Source organism: Buceros rhinoceros, unplaced genomic scaffold, assembly GCF_000710305.1.
Source record: "Buceros rhinoceros silvestris isolate BGI_N320 unplaced genomic scaffold, ASM71030v1 scaffold1330, whole genome shotgun sequence".
Taxonomy (NCBI): Eukaryota; Metazoa; Chordata; class Aves; order Bucerotiformes; family Bucerotidae; genus Buceros; species Buceros rhinoceros.
In genome coordinates, this window is record NW_010389959.1 from 41,293 (window position 1) to 55,214 (window position 13,922).

A 13,922-nucleotide genomic window follows, 5' to 3' on the forward strand; every position below is an offset into this window, starting at 1 on the left:
AGGAATGCAGTAAAATACAGGATTTCCACAGTAACCTTACTTGAGCAGGCCCCTACTCATCTGCCAAAAAAATCTGAAAACTGTATTAAGCAGACACAAGTAACATTAACTTGGATACTAACCCTGTCCATCTAGACAGTGTACAGTGCTTGAAGGATGATGAGGACAGAAACCTGTATAGTCAGTATTAGTATAAGCCAGTAACAGAGGTTAGCGAAGCACTAAAGCGAATGTGAAACAAATGCTATTCCGAGAACAGTAAGTGAATGTGGTATTGGAAAGGACTGCGATCCTTCTACTGTTTGAAATAGTGTACTCCAGGTTTCACATATGATTTGATCTCAGAGCAAAGACAGTACTTTAAACACAAACCAAAAGTAACTAAAATAAATGAGTAAAATACTTCAAAGGTGAACAATTTTTACATTACTGCCTTTTAATTTTTAATGCTAAATTAATGGTGATCACAATAGATGGAGTGAAAGAACTATGACTTCCCTGAATTAATAATGTTTTCAGTTATCAACTATTCTAATTTCAATTCCAAGAGATTGCATTATTTTATGGTTTTGACTAATAGTTAGGTGCTGGTTTTTAATCAATCTTCCTTCCACATATTTATAATTGTCATCAAGTAATTTGTTAAACAAGTTCATTGTCAAAAGCAAAAACCAAATTCAGATCTACAGTTCTTTCACATATATTCCTTTTAAACACCACCACAGCGGGAAAACTTCTGTTCTTAGATTCACTGGAAATCAACATTTTACCAGCCAAGAGCCCCTTAGTCAGCTCTGAAAAAATTCTTAGATTTTATTTATGTACAGTACGTCCAGAAGATGCCTGGCTGTCATAGGTTTTCCTTTCAAGCCAAAACGAACTCAACAAATGTTATCACTAAATAGATGTGCAGGCAATTAACAAGGTAACAGAAAACCTGGGGCCTAGAAACTGGTTATGAGCAACCAAAAAACACACTAGGGAGATTAGATATAATTAAAACTGAGGGTGAAGAAGGGACAACAAATAAATAAAAGCTATTTCAGATCTCTTCTATTTATAGAGACATAGAAATGTAGAAGAAAAAAAAACTAAGCCACAGAAATGCTGTGAACTTTTGTAAACTTCCTCAGTGAGGACAATACAATCCATTTATAAGTTACCATAACATAAATAATTTTGAGTTGGAAAAAGGAACACTTTTACAGATCTAGTAAAACTTTTTGTTATGAGCTATGATATTTGAGTCCTCATGGCTCTTCCTTGAGGAACAAAAGGAAAGCCAATAGTGCTTTAAATTATGAAGAGGTAACAGAGCAATTTTTAATAAAAATTTTAATAATAATTTTAACAACAATGCTATTTTTACTACACATGCAGCAGAGCTTGATTCCCCCAGACAGCGAAACAGATGTTTTGACATCAAACACTAACTCAGTAGTTTTTGCCAAAAGTTAAGTTAGCCCCCTACCACTGCGAAATTCCTGTTTTCTCGTCACATTCTATGAGCACTCTCAAAGCGAAAAACTGGCCCTGTATTTTCCTGTTCACAAATTTGTAAGACATATTTCATCCCTTTCAAAGATTTGGCAACTACTGCACACGCCCTATTTTCTCTTTATTCTCCTAATCTTCTGTCTTCCTCCCAACAGCTCCTCTTTTAGAAAATACAATGTGCAATATTCTGGAAAACGAAGCATTACTATAGACTTTTGGAGTTCCAGACTGACACAGCACACACTTCTATATAGTCAAAAAGGCAAAGCAAGTCTGAACAGGTGTTAACAATGCCGATTTACAGAACAATGCAAGTAAACTAAATAAAGCCTCAGCAGTACATGTTTCTGAAGATACTGACACTGCAGCTTAAGGCACTGAGTACTTTGTTACAACTTAGTACAACTTAGGTAGTACACCTCATTTCATGTTTTCAACATGGTTAACTGGCTCTTCCAGATCTAGAGGCTTCCTTTTCACAATCTGAAAGAAAACCTCGTAACTATGGCAATGCTCATAACATGGCTGTGTTCTCCAGTGTGTTTTGCTCACAATAGTTATGGGAACTTTTCAGCCGAAAAAACTGCACAACCAGTCTATACTAATCAACAGTATCTTTTGGGTTCCACTGCTACAGCAAGACAAGAGTGTGCAAATCATCTCCACTGAAACACGAACTGTGACTCCAAGTTACAACCAGCTGCCTTAAAGAACCAACAGCAGTGGAAAAAAATCATTACCTTGTTTAAAAGTGAGTACCTTTCCTTACTTTTTTCATTCCTGATGCTCTCTTCTACCTCCTGTACTTTTAAATAACATTGTAAAGACTGATTATGGCTATGGTCAGATTTAAATAAAGTGTTTCTGTGAAATCAGAACAAGTTTTACCATATCTCTCTGTTCTACATTCTAAGGGTACTTATAAACAGAAGATAAGATTTCAGAAGAACTTTGAGAAATAGTACATTATGAAACATCCAAACCTATCCATTTCAGCCTAATGGCTACAGGACTAATGGACACCTAACAAGAATAGGAAGAAAAGCTGTTTCTCATAATGTTTAGGCAAATTTTCTCAGAATTTGCAATGAAGAAGTAGCCAGAATAAGAAGGAAAATGCCTCAACTTATTAAGAGATAAAGGACAAGAAAGTAGCAAAAGAAATATCATGCCCAGGCAATGCTGGTCACCTGTATATGAAAAAGAATCTTCTATGGCCTTCACCTGAATGGAAATGGGCAAGTCATCTGAGTATAACTTAAGATTATAGATCCAGCAGATAAAGTAGTTAGAGACATGGGAAAAGTAAAAGTAGAGAACAAGAGTTTCCATCATTTCTCGTTGAACAGACATATGTCTACGCACACTGTCAGGGGTTCCAAACCCTGCAAACACCAAGAGAATTTGTGACAGAAAACTTTGTTACTCTTTTCTGGATTTCCACCAGCACTGACAGACCTCCTTCCTGTCTGACAATGAAAGGGAGTACCCGCAATGTTCTCTGATGATGAGAATATGTGTAATTACAATCTAAGGTTAGACGATTAATGGCATCTGGTACTGGTCTATAACTACAGAAACATATTCTCAGCACAATTACATTCTCTATATTGAAATACCTCTGATAATGTTAAGCTCTTTATGACATAATATGGAATTGGAAAAAACAGAGGGTACATGGCATTCTACTGCTGAATTTGCTATTCAGTCATGTAAAACCACAAATTCAAAGAACAACTGTTTTGATGCCCATGTTTTTAGTGGTATGGATCACTAGCTTGTTTTATAGTAAGTTTCTGAGACATATGTGAGTCCTAAAATAGACTCTAATAAAGCTTAGCATAAAGCACAAAGGATGATAATTGGATAAATAATCACCATTATAATCCTGTATTAGACCTGCATTAGCCGAGTCTCGGTATTAAAACACCACTAAACCCAAACATTTTTTAGCACTTCAGAAAACAAAACAAACTTATTGCAAGAAATAGAGATCACATTAATAGCTATACAGGTCAGCATATGTAGGATAACTGGGACAACAAAAAGCCAGGGATTTGTTTATTCACTCCAGCACTGGTGCACCATATGCAAGATGCAGAAAGGAAACTGACCAAAGAAAAGTTCTCTTGATTCCAGTTCTATTAATTTCCACAGTGTCAATTAAAAAACAGGAATTTTGAACAAAAGAACTGCCTATATTTAGATACTCCATTAAGAAATTATAAGTACTACAGTCTCCACTAACAGTGCAGGATTTAGCCTGAGATCAACTCAAGACCAAAAATTCTTTAATGTTACAGACTAAAAATTAGAAATTCAAAATATGAGAATATTTACTGAGATTATAGTATAGAATATATATTTATTATATACAAAATCATTCTGTGATAGCTGTTCATGATGCATTTCTTTAAAGGAAGTTTAAACTCACATGCCAGTATTCACAGTTCTTCTAACAGGACTTCAAAATTTGTCTCGTCTTTAAAAACAAAACTATAAAAAAATTCTAACATGCTATTAAGTATATCAGGTATCAAGATGGAGGCAAGTGGGCAGGTTTTTTTGAACTTTTCTTATTTTTATGACACATACAAGAAAAGCAGTTATCCCAGTAAACTTAATCTCTAAAAATTAACTTCAAAAGCTACTTTCAAGGATTGCCAGTCTGTTTTGCTAATGGTGATTGCCTTTCAAAACAATAATCTATTAAAAGAATGGCACGTGCTGTTCTATGAGCCTTGCTTAATTCACAGAAAGTAGATTTTTAAGCACATGTTGTAAAATGAGGTTTACAATGCAGACAGCTGCCTTTAAACAGTTTCACAGAAAAATGAGGGACAACTGGTCCCCAATTTTTTTCCCCAATAGTTCTCTAAAGAGCCCTTATTTGCAGTTTGGGTTATTACTGCTTTTTGTTGTTTGGTTTTAAGGAGAATGAAAACAGTGATACATTTGGAGAGCTAACAGTCACAAAAGTGCATGTAAAATACATCACTTTTGCTGAAGACAACATATATTAACTTCAACTGTAACTGGTAAAATTTATGTTTATATATGGGCTTTGAAATGTTTTGTTTGTGATTTATATGGTAAGACAGTGTTCTTTGGGCACTGAGCACAAATATTTGGAATCAAAATATTCCTTTTTTCTTAGCTTTAAATTTTGACTCAGCTTCTTGCTAAAACGGATTGGCATCGGGTCTCTGAATTCTCTTACCCTTTAGAGATACTTTGCAGCACAGATTTTTTTGGTTTTGTCTCTCCGCTTTTCAGCTGAAAACCAGTATTTACCTGTCAATCTACACTGTCCTGAAAATCAGCCTAGCACAGATAGCTCAGCCCATGACTCAAAGGGATAGCAGACCAAGCTTTAAGGTGCTTCATATGACATCAAAAATACGGTAACTACTTAGCAATTTGAACTGACTTAAGGACTCAGTAACTTTACTGTTTTAAAATTGTTTTAAAATTTTGCAGTGAGTTAACTGAGATGTGGGTCATGTATTACCTACCTGAAACACTTAACAAGATGTTGCCCACATCTGTAATAAAAATGCCATCTGCATGAATTCTGTGTCTCAGTTGTTGGACTAAGCAGACATGTGAGCAGGGCTGCAGTCAAAACAGTTGTTTGGTTACCTAAGACTTCTCAGTTCCAGTGGGAATGTTTCTAGATTCATGATCTCATGGAATTAGTCTACATTCCTTTGCAATTTGGATTAGGCAATATCGGAAAAGGGGAAAAATTTCCACAATTGCTATAAGATAAGACAGCACAAAAAACCTTCAAGCTACACACTCTGATGCTAAAAAGTCAGACAGATTCACTCTCCTAAATATTTTTTGTAAAAACTCTTCCAATTAATTCTGTTCTCTAAATTAATTGTTCAATCAGCTGATAAACCTGTTTTATATGCTTGTGTAATTGAGTGGGAAACTTTCACACTAAAATTAACATCAGAGAAATCTAATGCAATAAGGCTGTCCTGTTTCACAAAATAAAATGTAGCCTAATCAGCTAAGAAAAAAAAAAAAGTCTGTATCCTAATTTTTACTAAAGGTAAAAATGTCAACTTACCAGACTTGTGCTTCTTGCGTTTTGCTTTCTTTTTAATTATAAACAACTTATTCTGGATCTCAGATTTATACGATTTAAATGGATGAAGATGAATCTCACGCTTTCTTTGCAGATCGTCAAGCTTCCTCTGTAGATTTTCATTTAGAATATCTTTCAACTTCTTTTTTTTCTTTTTCTTCTTTTTTGCCCGCAACTTACTTAGTTTCTTATTATTTCGCAGCGAGCTCTCTAGCATTCTTTCTTTAGCAGATTCATGGTAATTTAAGTCTTGGTTGTCATTATGAGTGCCATTGACATGCATTTGGCAACCTTTCAGTGGGTTCTTGAACGGACTGATCTCAGCTTTTACTCTGGCCATTTCAGCACAACCTTGTCCATTCTCCAAAGCCCTTATTTCTTCTGAACTAGGGTGACCACCCATACCAACAACCTCTCCCGAACTAATAAAATTCCTCAAGTTTTCTTTATAGCAACCAGTTTTTTTGATGTCGCTGACTCCTGAGGTCTTGATTTCACAATTGATCTTAATCTCCTCTGTAGTGCCTCTAAAGCTACCTAAACGTGCTTTTTTTTCTGAACAGATAACAATGGAGTCCATACTTTTCTCTACTTCTGTCTTGGAATGCTGTAGCAGCTCTTCTCTACCACTGGAACCGACCTCCCCACTGCTTTTGCTTACATATTCACGTTTTATTTTCTCCAATTTAATACGCGACACTTTTTTAACCTTGATGGGAGGAGATGGGAATTCAGGAGCCTGAAAGGGTTTTTGTTTGTAAATCCGAACATCTGCACCACAGAACTGTGGAAAATGAACATATGCATTCTCCAAGTAGTCATAACCAAGAATTACTTCTCTGCATTCGTGGATAGGCTGACCTAGCACTGCATCCTGAACGTCCTTTTGTGTTTCATACACGAAATCACAGAGACCTTTTAGCAGCCACACTTTTTGGTAGAATGGTAGCTCATGAAATGATTTTTCCTCCAAGGGATTAACTTCCCCAAGGACTTTGAAAAACTGGGGACACAATCCAAGTTTTTCTGCAGAGCTATTAGGATTGTCAGTCTGCCCTACAACAGTATACCAGTGCTGTACCTTCTGTCTGAGTGCTGCTTCCCAAGTCCTGTAAGAAAGTGTAGGCCTGCGATGTAACGTAGATCTACGATGAGGAGGACTTAACAAAGAAGTCATTATTTTAGATAAAAAGGCATTACACTGAGGCATCAGAAGACAACGTTCCAATTCATAGAATACTATTTCAGGTAAATTTAAAATCTGTTGTGCTAAACAAAGAAAATGACCAATAGCTGGAATCTCCCACATTGTCTCCATCCTTGCAGGTGCTGCTTGAGCTAAAAGTGACTTTTCCCATTCTTCTATTTCTTTCTGACTAGCTTCTTCTGCTTCTTTTTTTTCTTGCTCTCTCAGCCTATTAAAAGAAAGTTCATGAAAATTCAGGTATCAGGTAAATGAAAAGAAATGGGAGAGAAAAATATCAGAACTACAGCATCACAAACATACTTATCTTGAGGTAATAAAAACCAGAGTACATAAAGTTTTAATTCAGTTTGTCTTACTTTGGATTACACATCATCACGCCAAAATGGGCAATTGCTAGCTTAAAAAAGGGGGAAAGTAAGGAAAAAAAAACCTGGCAGATATCAGTAATTTGTGTGGTTTAGATTTTTCTTAAAAATGTATTCCCTTCCCCAGTCTATTTTTGGCAGGATTAAGTATTTCCAGCAAACTATACGTATAAAAATCTCTGAAAACTAAGCATGGTTGCCCTGTGCCTTGTGTTACCTACCTTGTAATTCCCTTTCTCAGGGCACAAATATACACACCTAACTGTGCTTCATTCATTAAGTGCTTCATTCATGTACAAAAGCCATTCTCCCTCCCACCCGTAGGTGTGTTACCAGTTGGTTTGCAATGGTGGTCAAAAAGGAAACAAGTATCAGGATGCATGAAAAGTGTAATGGAAATTAACACCGGTAACAAAACGTCATTACATTAACAAATGGTTTGCCCTCACCTGAAAAACTGTATTCAGTTCTGGTCCCCCTATCTAAAAAAAGGATAGAGCAGAAATAATGGGTATTCAGAGAAAGTGGTTATCAGTAATCAGAGGCCTGTAAAAACTTCTGAAAAATCTGGGACTGTACACAAAACACTAGCAAGAAGGAACATGACAGCAATATAAAAACTAATATGATAGACTGGGAACTTCTATTTAGTATTTGTAAATTCATCATGAAATTTAAAAGCATCAAGTCTAAAAGGAAGAAATGCTTCCACTTTGGATAATCAATCCATCTAACTTACTAGAACACAGGATATGTTAATTTAGTTCTCAAGTGAAAAACAGGACATCTGCATGAATCACAAGAATATCGAGCGTTACCAGTAAAGAAGGGAGTTTTCTTTAACGTTACTAACATTTTTGCCTCAAGGTATGACCAGATTCCAAAAGACAGGATTAGGATACGGCTGTACTTACAGGAAATTTCTCTAGAGCTCACGCTCTCTACAGCTTCTATCACTGACCACTGCTAGAAACAATCACCTGTGTATCCCACTAATGTCACCTGTTATGGGAATTTACATGTCCTTCTTTACAGATTGCTAACCTCTAATTATGTTTCTTGACAGACAAGTAGCAAATAGATGCCATGCATCCATTCAAAGCATCAATGCTTTCCAAATTCAGCCAAAGAGTAATGATATATTAAAATCTTGCCTTTGACATGAAGCTAGCAGTGGCTTCTAGCGTGAGTAATGTGCATTTGGAGCATCAAATGTTGACTAGATATCTCAATAATGTAAAAAAATGCAGCAAATACAGCTTAACCCACATTTTAGCACCAATGCAGAAGAAATACGCCATGACCACAAACTTAAAATTTGCATCCTCTGTGTATGCAGAATGACATACAGACATATAATACTGTAATATTCCACTGAATGCTTTGCCTTATAAAATTAAATCAAATTTCAAATGAATTGTTACCATAATTTGAACAGAAATGTTTAATACCACATACATTGCTATTTATTATCAAATGTGGAAAGGTAGATTTATACAAAACATAAAATGTAAAAGCAGTACAGTAGGTCAGTAAATTCTCAACTTCTCTCTCCCAATGCAGCATTAATTTAACTGTATAATGGATGAGATCTAAAGACAAAATCCCTCTTTGCGGCACTAATTTAAACATATAATGAATGTGGTCTAAAGACAAAATCCCATTTGCCATTCTAGGTAAAGAAACCAGTAAATTCGACAATACTGCTTGCATAGATAAAGTCAGCATTTTTGTTAGTCTGACTTTTGTTCTATTTCCATGCATTAATATTGAATTAATATAATAAATAAATAAAACAACTAATAAAAATAAATAACTTTCAAGGAGGGCAGAGAAAGAATTGATAGTAGGTAAAAAGTGTTCTCAAAAACAAATTTCAAAGCATTCCTGAATCCTACTCCGTCCTCCCTCCTAACTGTAAAAAATACTTCTATATAAACTGCCGCCTCCAAAATCTGTGAATTCTATTAAATAAGCATAAATATTAATAAATAGAAAGTGAGATAGAACATTTGTGGAAGCAATCGCATTTTGATATTTTTTAACAAAAACATTGGTTGTAGATGATCTATAAATATTGTCTTTGCAAGCAGTTTCAACTTATTACCAATTAACAATTTAAATTAAGGTAGAAACCTCAAAACAAATGTAATACCCTAGATACACCTTTGTCTTGTACTTCATAAAACCACAATCTTTATGACATTTTAAAGATCTTTTTAAAAAGAAAAACACACATTGTTTCACTTGCAAAAAGTTTGCCTTCTTTTTTATAAAGCTATAAATTTATCACAATATCTGTAGTCATTCCATTCTCAGTAGACACTCAAGATAAAATGAAAATCATAGCACACTTTTGTATCTTCATTATTAAGGTCGTCCTACTAGCTGTCCACCTTTTGGAGGGTCTATTTTTTTCCTCACATGTTTTTATAAGAGGGAGGAAGGGGATGAATAGGGGAGAAGAGGTGGGGAGAGGGAGAGGGTGGAGGGAAGAGTGGGGAGGGAGAGAGACAGGGAGAAGTATTTTCTATTTAGCAGGTCAAATACCTTTCCACCGAGAAACTCTCTGGACAAACCTAGTTGCCTTTTATGTGACAGCAATTGCAAAAAAACCTGTTGTTTAATATTTTTACTTCCACTTATCAGGGACATGTTTGCAGATGTATTATGTTTACAAAAATAACACAAAACTATTCTAAGGTCAAGCTGACATTTCCAGACTAAGAAAGGACAAACATATTCGTAGAACACATCTGCAGCAGCTGTTTTGCAGCTCAAGTGGATGAAACCATGGCACCTGAATTTAAAACTCAGTGGACATGCTCCCCCAGCAAAGATACCACCTAAAACAGAGTCCAGACATAACTCCCCACTTCTCTTATCATTTTCTCCCTTAACACAGCAGACATATCTCACCAGATAATTCCTTCTCAACTGCAATTAAGAGATTCCACTTGAAAAGGAAAGGAAGCAAATATTAGATTGTACTTTTTTCCCTCCCAATTACCACTTCCAACCCACTTAAGCATTGAGTAATTTTTCACAGGTAAAGGCAAGGCACTGGAACTTTGATGACAAGCTACAGCAAACTGTTTCAATTCTACAAACTTGTTTCTACAAATTTTCTTATTAAAAAAATCCCTAGAGAGCCAAGTTTGAAAAACAGGAATAAAATGCATTATTCTAAATTCAGTCAAGATTTAGTAGTCAGAAGAACTTCAATTTGCAGATGCCCATGCGACCTTAATTCTGTATCTGCAATATCTTACATCATAATATGACACACTCTATATTTTTCCACAGGACTCAGTTCACTCCTCATAAAAGGCATAGCTCATTGCATAATTTGCTAATGTAGAAGACTAATTGGCTACTGGAATTGAATTCTTTACATCTTTCCATGACCATGTCTGAAACTTACCTCAGGACCACTTTTTCAGGGATGGTAAAGAGCTGCCTATTTTCAACACAGAAGTCATAAAGACACTTAACTCCCATGGAAATCAATGAGTTATTACTGTCATTCACTGGTGGTTTTAAAAATTTCAGTTGGAATCTACCTCTGTGCTTCCATATCTAAATGCCTCTAAAGAGGCAAGCACTTCCAATTTTATAATAATTCCATAACTGTTCATGTTAACTAATACGTAAGTTAATATATGTATTGATATGTTACTTACTTAGCATGTAACCAAGCAGCTGAGTAAAACCTCATGGAAAAGTAGCTAATAATCAGAAGAAAATACTCAATATTGGGATAATTATAACAATTAATGAAAAAGAAAGCTTATCAACAAAACTGACAAGAAAAGTAAATCAGATGTTGTTATACATATACTTAGTGGGGAAAAAATGCTTTTGCTGCTGTACAGAAACTATTAGCTGCAAAATAGTGAAACTAACTTTGCAAAGACATCTCAGTTTTTACTTGCTGAGTCTACCATGACTAATGCATCATTTGGGGGAGGTTATCAAATACAGAAAAAAAGAAACAGATTGTGCAAAAAATGCATAAATTACAAGAAAGAAAAAGCGAACTCTCTACAAACAACACCTATACAGCAAAAATAACAGAAAAATTTAGAGTAGGATTTCCATTAAGTTAACTACAGAAAAAAAGATAAAAACCACACTTCAGGATAGTCTTTCGAAATATGCAGTTGAAAAAAAGCTTGTAAAATCAATTTCAAGGATTTGGGGGAGGGGCGCGAAAAATCAAAAACTATTTTAAAGATTTCATTTACTGCAGTTCTTTCTACTCATCGTAAGATGCCTGTGCCTTACAAGAGTATCTAAATGCCTAAAGCAAAGGATTGGATATTAACTTGGACTTCAACAGACCATCATTTTAGGTATTAGATTAAGTTTTGTAGAAAGCCACTTGCATTTCCAACCTTACTTATCTGGGGTTGAAAGTATGTAACTCCTAGTGAGGCAGCTCCACAGTTTAAACTAAGCTAATCACTAGCTAGAAAGAACATACATGCTGAGCGGTCAGCTGGATGGCCAGAAAACGAGTACTTTTAAGTTCCTGGTAACTCATCTGCAAGTTGGGTGAACAGCAGGCGCCACCTATCCAAACACAACTGATTTGCCACACACAAGCAAGTTACATTACCACACAACACACAGTTTTACAGGGAAAAACAGCAGCAGAGCAACACCAGGAGGAAGGCAAAGTTTGGCAGAGTAGGAATTAAAACCCTAAATAGTTTATCCACTCATTTGAGCTGACCAGCAGAGTCATTCATAATATACTCTGACACGGGACAGCCTATACTACAGGATCAGATTTGGACACTGACTGTTCTACAATAGTGATGAAAGTCTAAGTGAAACAATCAAGAAGAATAATAATAGTTTTAATCAATAAAATAATCTGTATCCACTAAAGGAGCACTTTAATTCTAAGAATACAGTTCATACCATGAATTCTACTCCAATACATTAAAATAAATAGTAATTCTGCATGAACACTTTGTGGTCTGCAAAAGCGCAGATAACTTTTTGGAATCAGGTATTTTGACTTGAATATTCTTTGCATATTTAGTATAAGCTTTAAATAAGTATAAATGCAATTTCAACTCAGCAAACTTCATTTTTATTACAAAAAATGAAGAGTGAGTGAAAGCCAAATTCTGTAATAAAAATGCACGTTCGCCAATGGACCAAGACAGTAGCTCTAAGTAATGGTGTTACCAAAAGGATGACACTATGCGCTCCAGTTAAAATACCCAAGTCTGCAATCTTGCATATATAGTTTTTAAAGTATCTAAACAGCCAACCTCAGCATGTCAAATTTTTAACAAGAAGAAGTTGAATGACAATTTTCTTTAAAACAAATAACAATATATTCAACATAATCTATATTTTAGCAATAATCCAAAGTAAATTTAGAAGGTTGTAATACATTTTTGAATAAAGATTGTCCCATCCTAATGGTGCAAGTATGTGCATTTAGATATAAAACGGTCTGTAAACTTATATATGCTGTATTATATGATCTTCACTAGTAAGTTAGTACTATTTTTACAGTTCTTGCAGTTTCCCATGCTTTTTCTTAACATACCTCTACATTGTAGTTTTGGAACATTTGCATTTTGATGAGTGGGAAACAACTGGTATAGTGAGGTCCTAGTTACTTTGAAAACATGGTGAAAAAAAACATTAGGAAATAAGAAAAGTTAACAAGATATCTAAAGCATAATTATTTGAGCACATCAAGAGTTAAAGAAATATTCAACCAGCTATCTAATAACACATTTTTATTGCTTCCTAGTAAATGACATAGCTGAAAATTCTATAGCATAAAGAGACAAACTAGATGTGATCTTTTTCTGTTATTGTAGAACATTCTGCAGAGTCAACCACCGTGAAGTACCCTTTGCATGATATCTGGGACTTTTTAGTATATCCAGATACCTGGATTTGCAGAAACATGCTTAAAACAGGTATACGAAAGTAAAATTTTTATTTCATCAAGTAATATGTTCTACCGATTCTGTGGATGAACTAAAATCCAATCAAAATGTCCTTTTTCATAAGTGTCATCAAGTTCAGAGATTTAGAACTGAGATGAACAAATCAAGATAATTCTACTAGAGAAACAATAATCTTAGTCATTTTTGCTTTTTGGCAAATAAGAGTTGAATTAGAAAAAAATTCACTCATTTATAGGGAAAAAGTACTGGCTAGCACTCAAGCCAGGCAAAACTGTATGGCTTCAAATCTGTTGAAAATGAAGATTAACTGCAAAATGAGAGTGGCCTGGTTATATAAGGGAAAAATCTCCAAAAGTGTAAACTTTGAAAAAAACCCAGAAGTATTTTACTTCCTAAAACTAATAGTGTCTTACCATGCTCCACGTTCACACAGTCTCTCAAATTAAAAGTTAAAGTTTAGAAGCTTATAACTTCCTCTAAGTGAAACATAGCCCAATCAACACTAAACACTGCCTGGAATTCTGTTCCTCTTAAATTTCCAAAAATCACAAAATCCCACAGAGTTAATTACCCGCATGTTCTAAATTCGTTACCTAACTAATAAGCTGAAATACAACATCAGTGAGATACCAGGAGTGGTCCTGGCAAAGACAATTTGCTTCTGGCTATCAGTGTCGGAAGCAGTGATGGTATCACAGAACTTGACTATGGGTAAGCATTCTGGTAGTTTTTAACCTACTTGTTGCATGGGAAAGAGGCTAAGGAGAGGTACAATTAATCATGGCTGAGCTTACAGGAAATTGCTGTGG

General features: G+C 35.1%; 1 protein-coding gene across 1 annotated transcript in view; it reads right to left on the reverse strand.

The window, feature by feature from the left end:
- The window catches only part of KIAA2026 (KIAA2026 ortholog), a gene marked incomplete at its 5' end in the record, with an annotated part of 51,861 nt that overhangs the window by 34,568 nt on the left and 3,371 nt on the right, over positions 1-13,922 (reverse strand). The window contains one exon of the mRNA XM_010135772.1: positions 5,579-7,011. Within this exon, the coding sequence (XP_010134074.1) occupies positions 5,579-7,011 (1,433 nt within the window). The remainder of the gene's footprint in view (positions 1-5,578; positions 7,012-13,922) is intronic.